General features: G+C 42.9%; 1 protein-coding gene and 1 long non-coding RNA gene across 4 annotated transcripts; one reads left to right on the top strand and one right to left on the bottom strand.

The window, feature by feature from the left end:
* Nucleotides 1-479: 479 nt before the first annotated feature.
* On the bottom strand, nucleotides 480-1,663 carry LOC146431179 (uncharacterized). Its single transcript, XR_014855010.1, has 2 exons — nucleotides 1,563-1,663; nucleotides 480-666 (listed from the first exon to the last, which is right to left on the bottom strand). It is a non-coding gene; the product is annotated as an uncharacterized LOC146431179 (long non-coding RNA).
* Nucleotides 1,664-1,780: 117 nt separating this feature from the next.
* On the top strand, nucleotides 1,781-16,971 carry VDAC1 (voltage dependent anion channel 1). Of its 3 annotated transcripts, none has more exons than XM_085073535.1 (9): nucleotides 1,781-1,910; nucleotides 7,946-8,015; nucleotides 8,575-8,624; nucleotides 8,843-8,995; nucleotides 9,087-9,139; nucleotides 11,269-11,496; nucleotides 14,496-14,646; nucleotides 15,141-15,198; nucleotides 16,032-16,971. In XM_085073535.1, the coding sequence occupies exons 2-9, from the start codon at nucleotides 7,949-7,951 to the stop codon at nucleotides 16,121-16,123; spliced, it is 852 nt and encodes a 283-aa protein (XP_084929661.1). In that variant the 5' UTR covers nucleotides 1,781-1,910; nucleotides 7,946-7,948; the 3' UTR covers nucleotides 16,124-16,971. The 3 variants fall into 3 exon arrangements, with proteins under 3 accessions (XP_084929661.1, XP_084929664.1, XP_084929662.1); XM_085073538.1 differs by having other exon boundaries at nucleotides 1,829-1,877; XM_085073536.1 differs by lacking the exon at nucleotides 1,781-1,910 and adding an exon at nucleotides 2,256-2,403.
* The last annotated feature ends 249 nt before the right edge of the window (nucleotides 16,972-17,220 follow it).

Genomic DNA, 17,220 nt, shown 5'->3' with positions numbered 1-17,220 from the left:
GCCACTGTTTTTGCTGGGCTATGTTTTTGTCATGGGACAGTGAGTGAAGTCCAGGGCAGGCTCTGACAAGCTCCAGGATGCAGGAGAAGAGGGAAGGCACCAGCTGCTGCCAGAGGGAGAACCGAGAGGGTGTTGAGAGCTGACACTTCACCCTGACTGCAACTCTATGCTCTGGTTACGACACCCACTCTCGTAGTGGTGCCTGGATCAACAAAATGACTGTGGTTAGAGCTTTCCAAATTTGAAAGACATCTCTTGTTTCCGTGGGTTCCTACCCTGGTGGCGGGCTGCACACTTTATTTTAATGTGGATTTGGTATCCGGCACAGTTCCTTCAGCCTTTGCTGCCTCAGCTGCTTTTCTAAGGTCAATATGAGACTACACACAATCCTTTCCCCTCTACCACCCTGCCATGCCAAGAAGCTCCTGAGATCCAACTGAATTCCACACGCCACTTCATTTATACACTCCAGTTCAACATGAAGTTCCTGGCAGGGTTTATTTAGTTTGAACCCCGACCAAAGTTCCCAAGTGCTGTGTGCGTGCTCAGTGTGTGTGAGCAGGATGACTCCGACCTTTCTCCTGGGCTGTGCTGGGGCAGGCACCGCTCAGCAGCTGAGGGTACAGCCCTGCCACGGCTGTGGGAGCAGTGCCCTTCAGAGAAATGCTGTTGGGAAAGCAAAGGCATGAACTGGGTAAGAGCGCAAGCAGGGAAATTGCCTCCTCTCGCCATCCATTCCCACTGTGTGAGGGAGAAAGAGTGGGAAAGAATTAATTAAAAAAAAAAAAAATAATTATAAAATAAGTGCTCCCGTGGGTGGGATGTGAACTCTTAGCAAGGATTGGTTTTTTAACACAGACCTCCCCTGCGTGGTGGGGGCAGAAGTGTGACCAGCCAGACCATCTGCAGTTTCCTGGATGTCATGATTCCCCTGTTTATCTTGTGGGTGATGCCATCAGCATCCCAGGGACCTCCAACAGTGCAGGACTGGGTTTGTATCTCATCCTGAAAGTGGCCCAGCTTCACTTATGTTTCTCTCTGATAGCAGAGCACTCCCTGCCTGACCTCTTGTCACAGGGAGAGCATTGCTCTGCACCCAGCCCAGCTTCCCTGTAAGCTGTGAGGGCTGATTCGTGTGTCTGAGGGGGAGTTAGGAAAGATGTCAACTTCCTAATTCATGGGAGCATCTCCACGCCCTACAGTCATCCTCATGGGGATGTTTTGCTGCCTGTCTGACCCCTGACAGCTCCGTTGGACACTCACCAGCCATCAGACAGAGCCTCACCTGCTCACTGACCCTTTTGAACTCTCTCTTCCTCCTTTCCCACTACTCTTGCCTCAACAAGGATATGGGGAATTGGAATTTTAACAAGACAGGGAGTTAATTTAAATTCTAAATCGAATTCTAGGTAATTCTAGGTAATTCTAGGTAATTCTAGGTAATTCTAATTAAGCTAATTCAAACTAAATGGAGCGTTTCATCGAATCATAACAGTTTGGGTTGGAAGGGCCCTTTAAAGGTCACCTAGTCCCGTTTCTAGCAGAGATGGGGATTCTGGTACCCAAGCGGCTGCAGGTGCCCTGGGTGGTACCGGGGCTGGAATTGGTGCATCGCGGGGATGCCGCAGCCGAGGACCGATGCGGTGCCGCGTCCCGGTGCCGCGTCCCGGTGCCGCGTCCCGGTGCCGTGTCCCTGTGCCGTGTTCCGGTGCCGCCGGGCCCGAGCAGCAGCTCCCGCAGCCCGCACCGCCCCGCCCGCCGCGGCCGCCCCGCCCCGCCCCGCCGCTCCCCGCCCGCCGTCACGCAGCCGCCGCCGCCGCAGAGCCCGGGGAGGCGCCGGACAGGGGCAGCCGCCGCCGGAGGAGGCCGAGGCGGAGCGGAGAGCGCAGCTGCCGCCGCGGCGGGGGCAGGTAGGGCTGTACCGGGCGGGGGCCCGGGCCGTCCCCTCGGAGCCGCGGCGAGGGCGCTACGGGCGGCGGGCGCGGGGCACGCGTGGGAGCGGGCGAGCCCGCAGCGCCCCGGGCGGGTTTGCCCACCCGCGGCCCGTCGGAGCGGGGATAACCGTGTCCTTACGTAACGCCGGGCATGGCGACGCGGAGGCCCGCGGGGGAGGCGCGGGTGGCCGAGCCGGGCGGGCGGCGGGACGGCGGGCGCATCCCGGGATGCCGGCGGCCGCAGCGCGCAGGCCGGGCTGGGAGCATCGGGCGCCGGCCCCGTGACGGGAGCGGGAAGGTCACTGGGCCACGGCGGGCGTGCGGTGCTGGCGAGCGCTGCAGCGGCATCGTTCTGCTCCTTCCCGGGAAGCAGAGGGCGAAGGTGGCTGTACCTGCCCGGGTTTAGCACCGTCTTGGCTCAGACATCCCTTCATCTCTCTCCTCCGCACCCTTGGGATCCTTCGTGCAGGTTGGCAAATTCATTCTGATATGTACCAAAATCTCAAGCCTCACGCCAAGCAGCCAAACTGATTTTTCTTCCGTTTTATTCTGCTTATTCTGAGAATGTAGCTTTTTAATTGTGGGGAATAATGTCAGTTTGAAATTCCTGATGGCTTGGTTTTCCCCTCTGCACGGAGCACTGTGGGGCCACAGCAGCATTGCCTCTATTCTGCCTTGTCACAGCCCTTGCCGGGAACAACTCTTGCTGGAGGGGGAAGGTCTTTGAGTCATTCAGTCTTTGAGTATTTGCAAAAAAGAAAAACCAACCCAAAACCAATAACAAAAATTTCGGAAAATGAAGCGGAGCTGACTCATCATCAGTGACCAATGCAGGGTTGTGTCTCTGGGGAATATTTATAGTGATTCCAGCAGAAACACATCCCAGCTTGTTTCTCAGATGCTTTTGTGAGAATAGAGGTGTGTTGCAGTTTGTTTTGTTGGATGGTTGAATAATCACCTTTGTCATGGCATTTCACCTGCAAAATTTTGTCAGAAATGGGCTCTTGCACTCTTGCAATGACATTCCAGAATAATGCCTCCCCCTAGCACTCTCTGTCAAAGGTTTGCACTGATCCATCTTTTCTTCCTGCCCACATTTTGGGGTGTGTGTATGGGGGTGTGAAGGTGTGGGGGACATCACTGCTGGTTGCTGCAGCAGCAGGAGGATGTCCCCAGCCCTGGCACTGTTGGCATGCAGGCAGGACACACAGCTCAGGCCCTCGTGGGCTTGGCATCTGCTGCAGGTGGGGAAAAGCCCATCCACCGGTGTGGTAGATGCTTCTCTTCTGTGTGAGCTGTCCCATCGTGCTGGAAGGCAAAGTTCCATTTTAATTACTCATGCCCGTTGATCTGGCGCTGGGTGTTCCTGCAGCAGGAGCAAGGGACATGTCCCTTCCTGAGCACGCTGCTGGGGCGTGCGCTGGCCTGGGCTCTGCCATGCTGGAGGCACGGGGTGGGACAGCAGCGCTGCTCCTCTCCTCCTCTGCAGGTATTGAGCAGAAACAGTAGCTAACAGGAATGTTTAATTTAATGTGTAGGGTCTGTGGTTCTGTGTTCTTCCCTGGGAGTTCAGTAACTACAGTAGCTACAGCAAGCTGCAACATCCCCCAAGTTAATTTAATTGATATTTATATGTGATAGTTTAATAAGGGGTTGCCATACAACACTGCAGTTCTTAATTTATACCCATTCAATTAAGAGCAAGCTGTCTCTTTCTTTAACTCTGTAGTTAGTATAGCCTAAATAATAATATTTACATTGGCTTTTAAGGGGGTTTATCTCCTCTATGCTCCTCTGTTTATTGGGCTACAGAGGTACTGCATAAACCATTTTTAAAACTGCTCCATCATGCATGCAGTTCCAGAGCACAGCTCCAGCAGGAAGGCTGGGATCCTGTGAGTGTTATAGGGATGCTGCATGGCTTTATAATGCCTGCATAAAAGAAATTGTGGACTCCCAGTCTTAAATTTTGAGTCATAATGGTGCACGGATTATATGACATTGGCACAGTAGCAAGTTGGGACAAAAGGTGTTGTTAAGTATTGTGTCTAATAATGCCGAGTATTTACAAACCACGTGCTTTTACTGGCTTCTCAAAAGCCTCATGAATGTGCCCAACTCGATGTTTGACCTTTGCGTGACTGCGCATGTATTTACGGGTAAGTGTGCTCTTATATGTTCACAGTGAGGCTGCTGAACCTGATTTGGAGCACACTGTGGGCATGACTTGAAGGAATTTGGGATCTGGACCATAAAACCTGAAGTGTGGAGCCAGCGCCATGCTCCCCTGGCAGCCTGGGATGTTGGACAGGGATGCTGGTGCCAAGTGGAGCTGGTGCCTCTGGCCAGCCAGGGGATGTGAAGAGAGCTGGGCTCTGCTCTGTCTGAGAGCAAAGCCCTGTCCTTGGTCTGTTGACACAACAGACATTGGCTGGGAAATGACACTGCCCAGGCTGGGGGTCCAGAAAGGCACCTAAAAGCTGTGTCTTTCTGTTAATGAAGGAGATAAATAACAAATAATTTAATATTCTTTTTAACCTTCAGGAAAGACACCCTCATGTGGCATTTTCCCCATGCTGACAGACTGTACCTGGTCTCATAACCCAATGCTGTCTGTCCCTTCCAGCTGTTCCCAGCAGCTGTGACATGCCACCCTGCAGGTAGCATCTTTCCATGCTCGTGGAGATAGGGAGCTGGAATGTTCAGAACTACTGGTACTGTCAAGAAATGGTACATGAGTTCAAATTTATTGGGAAAAAAATTGGGGCTGCATAATGATAAATCCAACCTTTTTTACTTTCTTAGCCTTGAATCGATAGACTTCCGTTGTCTTCATGGCAATTTTATTTTATAATAGATTTTATTCTTATCCTAAATTTTTAGATTGTTCCTTTCCCCATGTAAATATCATGAACTCAATAAATCTGTGCAGGGAAGCTTTAACCTAGGCATGTATGAGAGTTATCAAGCAGAGAGGAGTTTGCTTTTGGTTGCAGCCAATCCTTGTATTTGCCAAGTGCACCCTGTAGGTTTGCTGCCTGTTGAACTGAATTTGATTTAATTGCCCAGAACTGCATCATAGAGCGAAAACTTTGCCATCTGTGACACTGGAAAATATTCAAATTGGGCCTGTTGTAATGAAATCTTCACTGGGGATGCCTCTTGGGTCCTGCAGCTCCAAAGGGAGCTCCTGATTTTCTCCCTGTGGCAGCTGTAAATCAGGCTTTCCTGGAGGTGTGCTCACAGCAGCAGTTGGGGCTTACTCCTTAGTTCAGGTTTTCTTCAGTCATCTCTTGTGCTGTGGTGTTTCTCACTCAAGAAAACCAAAGTATTTTCCCACTTAGAACACATTACACATACTCTACTTGGCCTGCTCTGTGCAGGAGTCGAGATCCGTAGTCACGCTGAGCTATTTGCACAGTTGGACAAGGATAAAAGCAATGAATTCATTTCAGTCCAAACCTAATCTGAGTTAATGTGCAGGGATCCCACTGGTGAAAAGCGAGGGCACTCGGCCACGGCCATTCCTTGATCCTTTAAGAGTTTGAATCCCTGCTAAGCATGCTTGTCTTACAACCTGTACTCGCACAGGATGTAATCAGTTTTGTTTTCCATCTGTTAAACAAGAGGCTTCTGATTAGCCAGTGCACACAGAAATAATTATTTTTGCTTTGTTCTTGCTGACAGCAGTAAGGTTAACCACCAGGTACTCAGCTCCTAGCGTTTTCCACACTCAGCAGTTTTAAACACCTTGCTCTGTGCGTGTTACATGATTTGCCTTACAACCAGCAGGGATTTGGCTTTCAGTATTGTCCCCTAATTATAGTAATTGTCTAAGTGGAGCTCTCATGTCTCCCACTGTTCTGGGCCCAGAGTGGAGCAGCCTGGCACAGCTCAGGCACCTGACAAGCCAGGCCACAGCCAGAGGGGATCCACAGGCTTCAGGGAACAAAACTTGGCTTCGTGGGTTTGGAGAAGGGAAAAACATAACTGAGAAAATCCAACCCAAAAGTGCAAAGCATTCATTTTTGAAGAAAATATTTTGATTTTATGAAGTGACTCAAAAGGACTGCTAAAAAAATAGATCCAATAGATTCTGAGGTGCAGCTGGCAGAACGGTGTGTTATCTTTCAAAGCAATGCTTATTTGATTTTTCATGTGTAGGGATTTGTAATATTTTTAATTTTTGATGATGCTAAATGGCAATATCCATCAGATGGTTCTCATGGGGCTGGGCTGCTCTGGAAGGGCAGAAGCATTTGCTGCACACAGACATCTCTAAGTGGCTCCTGCCATCCCTTTCCTGAGTGCTGCCTTACTTTGGGGTGTGATTTCTGAGCAGGGCATTGTATCTGCTTCGAGTGACTTCAATGAGGAGCAATCTGCAACTGAAGCTACATCATAGTATCTGATAAGTAAAGTATATTTATGTTCTGAAAAGACTGTTTGCTTTTATTTAGCCACCAGATCTGTTTTGTTCCCTCTAGGATAGGGATTTTTCCTTTATGCAATAGCAATATCCTGCTTTAACAGGCACCAGCTTGTTGTCTGGAGTGCTTGGGGCGCTGAGTGACTGCTGAAAGTCCCTATCTGATCTTCATGGATGGTGAGCTTGCCTGAGAACTGCATCCCAATCTGCAGCCAGGGAGGTTATTAAAGCACCCTCATGTTCAGAGCTACTGGGTTTGTGTGGCATTTAAAGGAGTAGTTTTCTGCTAACGTGGAATACTCTGGAGTAAGAATGGCAGGCAGGTTTTTTAGCATTTGCATGCATGTGTAGTAAACTGCTTATTACTTTTGCATAGCCAAAAAGTTTGTGAATATGGAATTTTAGTGCAACATCTGGTATCTAGAGGATTAGTTTTGTAAGTATGATTGATCTCTTTTGCTGTGTAAAATTGAGAAATCTTGTATATAAAGACAGAAGATCTACACCATTTCAGATTGCTTGACTTTGTTTCCCCTAAAGAAATTACTTGAATAAGGGAGTAGAAATTATTGTACCTGGATAAAAAAAGGAGATTTGCTCGGTTTGTTCCTCTCAGGATCCTATTTTCTCCTCCTTACATGGTGAGACAGTTTTCCCAGGGGCTGAGAAAATGGGATGCATTCATCTGTTTTGCAGGAGGCCACTGAACTAAGAACGTCAGGGCCTGCTGAAGATGGGAAAGTGAGGACCTCTATGGCACTGTGGGCATCCCTAGGAAACAAAACACAGTCGAGAAAGCTGTCTCTGCAGTGTCCCCACCACTGGGCTGTGCCTTTGCAGGGAGCTCCAGTCTGTGTTTGGCTGCTGAAGCAGGATTGTGGCTGCCCTCCCGATGGCCTGACTTCACAGGGTGGTCTCCCTGCAGTCTGAATTTTTCTCAGCAAGCTCATTTTGTCTCAGGTGCACAGAAAAACACTTCAAGGTCAATGTCTACGGAGACATCTTAACCCATTAACAAAAACTGAAGCACAAGAATGACCATTTATTGATTTTGCTGACATAAATGTTGTCTGTTTGCTGTTCTGTAGTAGGGGAAGAGAGATGTTCCTGATGCTAGATGCTTGTCCTGGTTACATTTCCTGAGTGAATGAGTTGGGGCCCTAATGCTTTACATCAGAATTCAGAGATCCATTGCAAGAAACAGGAGAAATGTTTCCGAGAAATGGCTTGAAAAAAACAGAAGTTTCATTTATGCAGTTACACTGATAAGAGAAACAGTTAACTCTTTGGAAAGGCATAGACAGTTCCTTTTCTTTTAATATATATTTGCTCTGCAGCCTGTTTCACATCCTCAGTGGCAAGTGCATGGTCATTGCTGCTGCTGGCTCCTGAGCAAAATGAAATCACACTGTTTGCAATAGCTGCTTTCTTCAGGCTGTGTCTAAGTGGTAGGTGGGGGTACAAAATGAAAATGGCTGAAAATGGGCTTAAGTTTCTTGTTGCTTAAATGAATTAAGTAAGTTTCTGGACACTGAAATTTAGAAATTTCCTTTTCTAAAATTTCTTAATTTTTCCCTTCCAGAAAATGGCTGTTCCACCTGCTTATGCTGACCTGGGCAAATCTGCCAGAGATATATTCACCAAGGGATATGGTAAATAAACCTAAATTAAGTGTGGTCTTTTGCTGTCTACCTGATTCCTGAAATTGTTAGGATTTTGTTACTTCCCCCTGAGGAATAGTCTAATGATTTCCATTAGAATCCACAGAATTTTCTATCACAGCTTCACATGGCCCTTGGTGTTTGGAAAGAGAGGGTAACTTTTCTTCTGATGAAATTCTTCCTGTTCTCCATAGAACTGTTTCTGGTTTTCAGAGAAAATTGTGTCCTGTATTTTGGCTCTTCCCTTGTATTGATGAACAGTATCACTGATGTCAGTAGTTTGCTTATGAACAGAATGCTGCTCACTATGTATCAAAGTATTATTTCCTAATTTGGTCCCAGTTATGTTGCTGAGGTCAATAGAATTCATCAGTCAAGTGCTATATTAAGTGAGTACAAGCTGCTTTTTAAAAACACGTTTTGGTTACTGAGCCCTTGGTTTAACTATTTAATAGTTCACCGGTGATTTAGAAAAGATTTTTAAGAAATAAATCAGAAATGCTTTTTACATCAACATATATATGATTCATATTTTTTACTCACCTTCTAGGTTTTGGGTTAATAAAGCTTGATTTGAAAACAAGATCTGAAAATGGACTGGTGAGTTTGGAAACATACTGAAATCCTAAACATTGCAATGTTTTTGTGCTTACTGTATATTTCTTTAAAAAATAAATATATTTGTATTTACCTGAACTAATTTTTAACAAATTATAATGAATGATATGTTCTACAAGTATAAATATTTGCCTGATTGCATATATGTATATATTGACAAATATATAGATTATAAATAAATATTATTTTTTTTCTTTTAGGAATTTACAAGCTCAGGTTCAGCAAACTCAGAAACTAACAAAGTTAGCGGTAGTTTGGAAACAAAGTACAAATGGGTGGAGTATGGATTGATGTTCACGGAAAAGTGGAACACTGACAACACACTAGGCACTGAGATTACTCTTGAAGATCAGGTAATTTTTGGCTCCAGAAAAGCAATTTGCAAATTCACTTATGCCAATCTCTAATTAGAAATCCAACCAAATGAATTTCTTTTCTGTTCAGCTTGCACGGGGCCTGAAGCTGACCTTTGACTCCACTTTCTCTCCTAACACTGGGTAAGAAGTGAGTAAGCTAAAGTGACAGGAAAGGTATTTTTAACTTTTTTGTCCTGAGACATCAAGACAGGTAATAATCAGGTTGTGTATGATGAAATTGTGTACATCTCACTTAAATCTTAAGAGTTAACAATTCCTTTTTAATCCTAAACTATAGCAAGCAAACTTTTACACACAATAGCTTGAAAATTATCTTTTGAATTAGGGAGTGAATAAAAAATTGTGGTTTTGCTCCCTTGTGTATTTCTGGCCATGTCAGAGGATGAACTCCTGCCTGAATAAAAGCACTAAACAAGCCAGCTGTAATGCAAAGCTTAACAAGCTCTGGGAGCCAGTTGGCCCTAGCTCTGATAGGTTGACACAGAGCTGGGCTCTTGTCCCGAGCTGAATTTGTCATCTGAATTCTTGCTGGCCCTGGTGTGCCTTGGTGGTGGATGGGTATTTCTGACACGGCGATTGGATGCCATGTTTTATGTGGGCCAGAGGGATTAAGCAGCAGCTGTAGGTCTAGATGTTGGTTTATTTTTTTCCCCTGATTATCTTTGTGCAAGCAGTGCTGCCAGTGAGTCAAAATACTCTGCACATCAGCTTCCCAGAGCAGCAGACTGCACTGCGGGCTTTGCAGGTTATAGTCCCAGGGGAACTTTCACCCTTTTAGATTCAGTGTTCTGCATTGTCAGCTGCTTTCAGCCCACTCCTAATTCTAGATTAATGAGATTTTTTTGAAATCAGAATAATCTCAAGGGGTTTTTTCTATTTCTTTAACTGGTAGGATTCTTAGAGAAATAAAAAGGAAAAAAACCTTGTATGAGAATGATGTTACAGCTCTAGAACTATTTCTTAGACACTTAACAGACCCTGAAGTATCTGAGTTATGATTGCCCTGAGAGGACTGTTAAATTTGGGTAAATGGAGTGAGATTCAATCCTGGTGTGACGTGGCTGACTTTGACAGGGATGCACCATGTCTGAATATGAGACCTCTTCCCCTCCTTACTACTTACCAACTGTGATGAGTCTTTCAACAAGTCAAGTCATTTTTAGGAGCACTCTGTGTTCTTACCTCTGTCCCTGTTGACATTGGTGGGAGAGGTACTGCTGACTTTAACAGAAATTGCAGATGAGTTCTTTTGGCACTCCTGCACTTTATTTCTGATTCTGCAAAACACAAGAAATTCCTGAGTCTGAGCTTATAATAAAAAAAAGAGAGCAGTCTCTGTGTGGTTCTGATACAGCACCGATACTGTTCTTGGAGGTTGTTTTTGTCAGCTGATAGGAAAGGTTGATTTGAAATTCCAAATTAGCTTGACTTTCTCAGAAAGATTTCAGTAAAGATTTGGTCAGAGACAGAAGACACTTGTAATAAGAGAAGAAAAAAAACTTAAATAAGAGTAGCAGAATATATTAGATATAACTCTCTTGCCTTGTGAGGGTCTGCACCCTTGATGTAAATCAACCTAAGGACACATGAGAAAACACTGTCCTGGCCAGTAGTATAAAAATAAACAGGTGACTCAGGGAAGTTTATTTCTGCCTTAACATGGTTGCTTTCTGGTGGCTGTAAATGGTTGTAACCATTAAAGTTCATGAAGTCCCCTAGGGAGAAATCGGGGTGTCAGAGGTACTGAAGCAGCCTGCTTTGCGTCACAGCAGGAAACTGCAGACAAAGTAGTGATTTCTTAATGTCTGCCACAGTAAATAAAGTTACAGAATTCACTACGATTGTCTAAAAATTGTTTGCTGTGGACTTCTGGTGGCAAACCTGTAAACTTCTACAGTTTCCACTCCTTCCCTGTATGTACCAAACTTCCAAAACCATCATAGCAGTTGGAGATGAGGATGTGGTTTTGTCACTTCCCATCTGTGTGCTGCTGCTTTTCAGAAAACAGCCCAGAAGTGCTTTGTGGGGCACCACACCACATTTTATTGCTCATTTGCAAAGAATTCACTGTAGCTGAGTTAGGATTTTGTAAAGGTGAACACTGGGAAGGTGACATGTCATGTGGCTCTCCAGGGATGTACACATTGTCTTCAGGAACTATTGCACTGAGTTAAAGTAAGTGATTTGATGGAATTGCTACCTATAAATGTAACTTTTCAAAGATACGAGATTCTTTCTTTTCTCTTCAGGAAAAAGAGTGCTAAAATTAAGTCGGGGTACAAAAGGGAACACATCAACATCGGCTGCGACGTGGATTTTGATATTGCGCGTCCTTCAATACGTGGAGCCCTCGTGCTTGGCTATGAGGGGTGGCTGGCTGGCTACCAAATGACTTTTGAGACAGCGAAGTCTAGAGTAACCCAGAGCAACTTTGCTGTTGGCTATAAGACTGATGAATTCCAGCTTCATACTAATGTGTAAGTACTGGCAGAGAGGCGCTAAGAAGGAATTTGAAAGGATTTTGCTGCTTACTAAACAGTGAAGGGTCAGAGGTTCAGCAGTGGTGAACAAGGGAATGGTGAATTTGAAATTAATTCTTCATTAAAGACGTCAAGCTGTATTTTTTAGCTGTGTTACTGTTTCTTTGAATTGTGTGGGTCAGGAAATGCATGATGGAAGGAACTGGAACTCACTGAGCACCCAAGGGTCCAATGTCAGCCTGTCTAACAGATAAGGACTATTTGAATCCATTAATGGTGCAATAAAAAGAGGAAGTTATAAAAATACTCTTTGTTGAAGCTGAAATAAAAGCAATGCTTTCCTTTTGCACCTGTCAACATCAAACAAAATGGTGGTTTGATGTGTGAACGAAACACTTAATCAGAGGACGAACAAGGGCAGGCTAAAAGAGTGACTGCAAGAGTCAGTGACTGGATTTGTTTCAGTACTGGTAGGGGTATGATGTAAAAGTTTATTTGGTATTGCAACTTGTAATAATATATTTACACAAGCATTTGTCCTTTTGGAATACATCAACAGTAGGAAACCAGGATAGAATTCCATGAAAACTTTAATTTCTCTGTCTCATGTTCCTCCTAAAAAAGCAATTTATGCCTTTGGAGAAGACAGTTTTTTAAGATTAGGCAATCCCTAATCCATTCTCCCAGCCTCCCCTTTCCGTGCCCTTGGGTAATTGGATATTTTGCATGTAGCAGAGCTATTCCAGGCTGTTTCCATCTGGAGGCTGAACAACTGTTCTGCCTTCCTAGAGCTACTTCTTCAAAGGCCTTCTGTTCTGTTTCGTGCTGTTTTGCAGCGATCTGGTTTAGGAAGCTCCCGCTGCCTTACAGAACAATCGAACCCCCACAGCCCAGACAGTATGTTTGAAGGATTGCCAGAGCACAAAGATGTGGGCAGAAAACTTCCATCAAAACAATATGTGGGGTCCCCTTCCACTCAGGAGTTTGAAGTTACTCCTTCAAGGGCAATGACTTTCAATTTTGTTGTGGTGTAGCAGTTTAAAACATTGTAGTATTGACTTCCGCTAAAAAATGCTGTGCTTATTATTACTCTTAATTAAAGCAACAGCAGAAAATCACAACAGCAGCAGGGGCCTTAGATCTAGGTGTTTCTTGGATTCCTGAGGGTCTGTTTCTCAGGTTGCTGTTATTGTACAAAACCCTAGATGCATGATACGAATAGGTATCTTATTTATTGTTAATAATAGATTAGTTAGGTGATTGCTGTGTTTCAGCTTTGAAAATGTGTCAGAGCTTTTATATAATCCCAGAAAGAGTTGTGTGTGGAAGTCCCCTCACTAGGCTGCTTGGTTTTTACATCTACACAGGTCAGTGTTTCAGCGGGATGCTGTGGCAGAGCAGATAATATAGCTAGGTGGGGCTTGAAGCATGTTTTTTTTTTTTTGTTCCTGGCATTATACAAACCAGATGGGGACTCCAGCAAGTTACTTTCCTTAAGGGTGCCTTATTAATTTTCATATTATTTTATTTTCATAGGGGACTATGAAAATTTTTTAAATCTACATAAAAGGTGCTATTATGTGCATAGAAAAGTGCTATTATTACTATTAGAGTTAAAGGGAGGTTTGAAGTTATTAATATTATTATTATTATTATTTAATAATAAAAATAAGGGAGGTAGGGCTGGATAATTCTAGTTTTAAATATTACTTTCCTCATTTTTTAAGCATAGCTCAGACCGCCCCCCCTAATGTTGCAGGTCAAGACAGAGCTGTGTGGGAACCTTGCACAAAATCTGCCTGTATAACCAGCTCTCCTCACTCCTTTTTAATCCCTCCTTTTCTTGAGAGCCAAGCACATGCAGTTAATGTGAGCTTCAGTCTTATCTGAAGTAAGTATTGTAGTGTTTTTCTGGAAGAATTGTTCTAACAATTTAAAAGGCTGTTGCTATTGCTTTAACTTTTAAATAGGCGTATAACTGCTGTTTGTGCAACTGTTATGAACTAAGGAACATCAGACCAAAGGGGTAAAAGGGAAAAGATCCTAAATCTACCTCTTTTAGTAATCACTAAAGGTCTGGTGTACTCTAATAATTGGAACCAGATTATTTTACAATTTAGAAATAACCCCAGATCTTCCTGGGGTTTAAAGCCTGTTTTCTGCAATATGTTTGTATCCTCTCTTTAAGAAAATGAGCAAAAATGGAAATTGAGATGCTCACTGGTTTACAAGGAGTGCAAGGCCTTTAGGAGTCTTTTGGGGTTTTTTTTATGATCTGCATGCCCTAACATTTTGCCTTTTATTTACCACACTTTATGTGTATGACATTGGGGGCAGTAGTAATTGGAAGTTGTGCAACTCATCATTCAGCTGTGGGCCAGTGCTCTCTGCAAAGCAAAATCTTAGTTCCATTTCTGTTTCTAGTCCATAGACCATAGCACAGATGTACCATAAGGACCGTTGCAAATGGAATTTGTTTGCAAAAGCCCATAGACTTAGACATTAAATTTGCATCTTCACTTCTGATAAGTTCCGCTGTGTCTGGTAAAAGCATGCTGACATGGCAGCTTTGGGATGACTCAGGCTCTGTGACTGGAGTGCAGCCCTTTCAGGGCACAAGGAGACATTTGCCAGGGAAAATAATTATTTCAGAGACACACAGGGAAAAATAAATCTCTCTACTATGAAGACTCCCATCTACGGGAAAGGGAAAATTGGAAGCTGTCATTATTGGTCTAATTTTTGATAGTTTGTCGTGGTGGGTTTGGGTTTTTTTTTTCAGTTTCAGAAGTTGTTGAAATATAGTAATCTGCAATGAATTGAAGCAGCTGAAAATAACTTTCATAACCAATCTGGCCTAATGTCTCTATCCTAGTTGTTACAGGGATATTTAATGAGGTGTAAGTGGATGTTGTGCAAATACAGCTCTTACTAGAAAAATAAAAGATGATTGTTTTGGGGTGCTGTTTATAACTACACTAATGCATTCCTTCCAGGAATGATGGAACGGAATTTGGTGGCTCCATTTACCAGAAGGTGAATGATAAACTGGAAACTGCAGTGAATCTTGCTTGGACAGCTGGAAATAGCAACACTCGCTTTGGAATAGCAGCCAAGTATCAGATTGACCCAGATGCCTCATTTTCTGTGAGTCCTGTGCATGTACATTTGTATGCATTTGAAAATAAGTGCACATAATGGAAATGGAAAGCAACCTTTCCGTCAGCAGAGTATGGTCTTGATGCAGTTCTGTGCTGTGTAGTTGGCACATGATCTGTTTGTTTTGGTTTTGGCAGCTTGACAGCACAACTATTGGATTTTCCTTAAAAGAGACACAGAATGTTTTATAGTATTATTGGGCACTATTTTGAGACTGTTTTTATGTCAGTCTGGAGAAAAAATTAAAATTATGTTAAGAAACCCATTATTTTCTGCAGTGACTGTAGATTCTTTGAGATTGGAGATTTAAGTTATAGAAAAATAAACTTTAGATTTTTTTGGGATTTAAAACTTGAAATCCTTACATGCTTAAAGGCTGTTACTTAATTTTCAAGTGGTAAGGACTTTGAAGAAAAATATTAAATTATTTACTAAATTTACTATTTATTACTAAACAGTGCTTTTTATTTTTTCCCTTTAAGGCTAAAGTGAACAACTCCAGTCTGATTGGGTTAGGATACACTCAGACTTTAAAGCCAGGTAGGTCTATGCAGAAAAAAAATTAGACTCAATAAAGTGATACTCTAATCTTGAAATATCAGAAGCTTTTTGGTGATAAAGTGTGATGGGTTTTGTAAGATTGCTCTTCTGCTTGGCAAGCCAGAGATGAACTTTTCTAGGGGCTGCTCTGTTAATTTAGGACGTCTGTTAAAAACAGAATTATTTGAGACCGTTGTCCACTGACCAGTCAGATAGTCTTTTATGTTGATATAAAACATATCCAGAGTTATTTGTGTCACAGATCAGTAACTAAATTTTTAATATTTCAGAGGCTTCCTATTATTGAGTTTATTCTTCTTAAAAATGTGACTTTCTCAAGGTCCCCTGGCCCAGGAAGAGGACAATCTTACTGCTGCAAAATGGGTTATAATGTAGTGTAATAAATCTGCTGCCAGAATACTGAGCAGATTGACATGAGATATTACAGCAGACAGGGCTTGGGCTTTTTCATACTTAGATTTTGAAGTGGTTTAGAAAGGTGGGTATGTATCAAGGTCCCAGTTTTTTATAGTACTGGACTCTAAAATTAGATTAATCAGTAGACCAGCAGCAGTGAATTGGCTCAGTGCTTTAATTACTTGGAGTGATAAAAAGCAGAATCTATCATCATGGTTTATTATAAATTTCATAATTCAGAGAGATTTCTTATCTGCAAATTGTTTTAAAATGCCCAGTCCTTCCAAGGCCAGCTGCCAAATCCCATTAACTTGGCTACCAATAAATTAAAGCAGTAACAGACATGACACTTCCTGAACGTAAAGCTCATTCCAAGTTTTAAGTTGACTTTTCTTTCCTATTTCTCTATTTTGCAGGTGTCAAACTGACATTGTCAGCTTTGTTGGATGGCAAGAATGTCAATGCAGGTGGTCACAAACTTGGTCTAGGATTGGAATTCGAAGCATAAGGAGTGATTTCACAATTGCTAATCTGAAAATACAGCATAGCTACCTTCAGAAAATAGTGTACCTTTCAATGTTTTGTCTGGGGTGCAAGTATTGCTACGTATCAGTCCTGCTAGTCCTGGTTAAAGACAGCTAAGCTTTAAAAATGTTGTTAAAGAAGTGGAGACAATATCATGAAAAAAAAACTTGTCTTTTTTTCTTTATGTAATTGTTCATCACATCTGTCAACTGCCATGTGACAAGAAGAAGGAAGGTGTTGATTACCTCTACTAACATACTGATGGCACAAGGAATGTGTAAACGTGATTATAAAACCTGGGAATTGCAGACCACTATACTGTGGTGTTAATTCTGTAAACAAAATGTTCTGATACTTGAGGCTTCAATCAATGAGGGAATGTGCAAACTTGTCTGAAAAAGGGATTTTAAAATTTATTTTTTCTAGGTATGTATTTAATCAATGGTTTGTCTTATTGGGTTATCCCACACCTACTGCTGTCTCCAGAATGCTTTAGGTTGTTCACCTTGTCCGAGTCCTTGTGGAGGAGGTTTGATGTGACTCAGCCAATACTGCCTGTCCTGTGTTGTGGTTCCTTCCCCTTGCACTGACCGAAAAGCTTGTACAATGGACATAATCAGGGAAGAGTCTTTGCAACTGCAATCACATAGTTGCATCACTAATTCTAAAACGGAGTTTTCTTTTATTACCACTTTTTTTTAGCAACTAAATGGGTACATTTTTAGAGAGTCTTCCATTTTGTGTGGAACTAGACCCCAAAATGCTGTACTTGACACTACTAAAAATGACTAAAAAACCCAAACCTGACTTGAATAAAATATTGAAATGTCATCTTTTACTCCATCTTTGTATTAATTGTGAAAACAATTTCATCTACATTTTGTGGCTCCAGCAGAACACTGGCAACATCTTGGTTGCACACCAAAAATACTTAGTAGAATTAAATTCCAGACATGGCACTGTTCTTAGTGTTCTCTAAGCTCTGACAGCTGCACATACACGTTCAGCTCATGGATAAAACAAGGTAACATGACTTGTCTTTGATTGCAGAATTTAGTTAGGGAATTACCTTTCTATAAG

Source organism: Lichenostomus cassidix, chromosome 13 (genome assembly GCF_008360975.1).
Source record: "Lichenostomus cassidix isolate B80296 chromosome 13, HeHo_3.0, whole genome shotgun sequence".
In the NCBI taxonomy this organism is placed as follows: Eukaryota; Metazoa; Chordata; class Aves; order Passeriformes; family Meliphagidae; genus Lichenostomus; species Lichenostomus cassidix.
The sequence above is the reverse complement of the archived record's forward strand: the minus strand, read 5'-3'. Positions and strand labels throughout refer to the sequence as shown.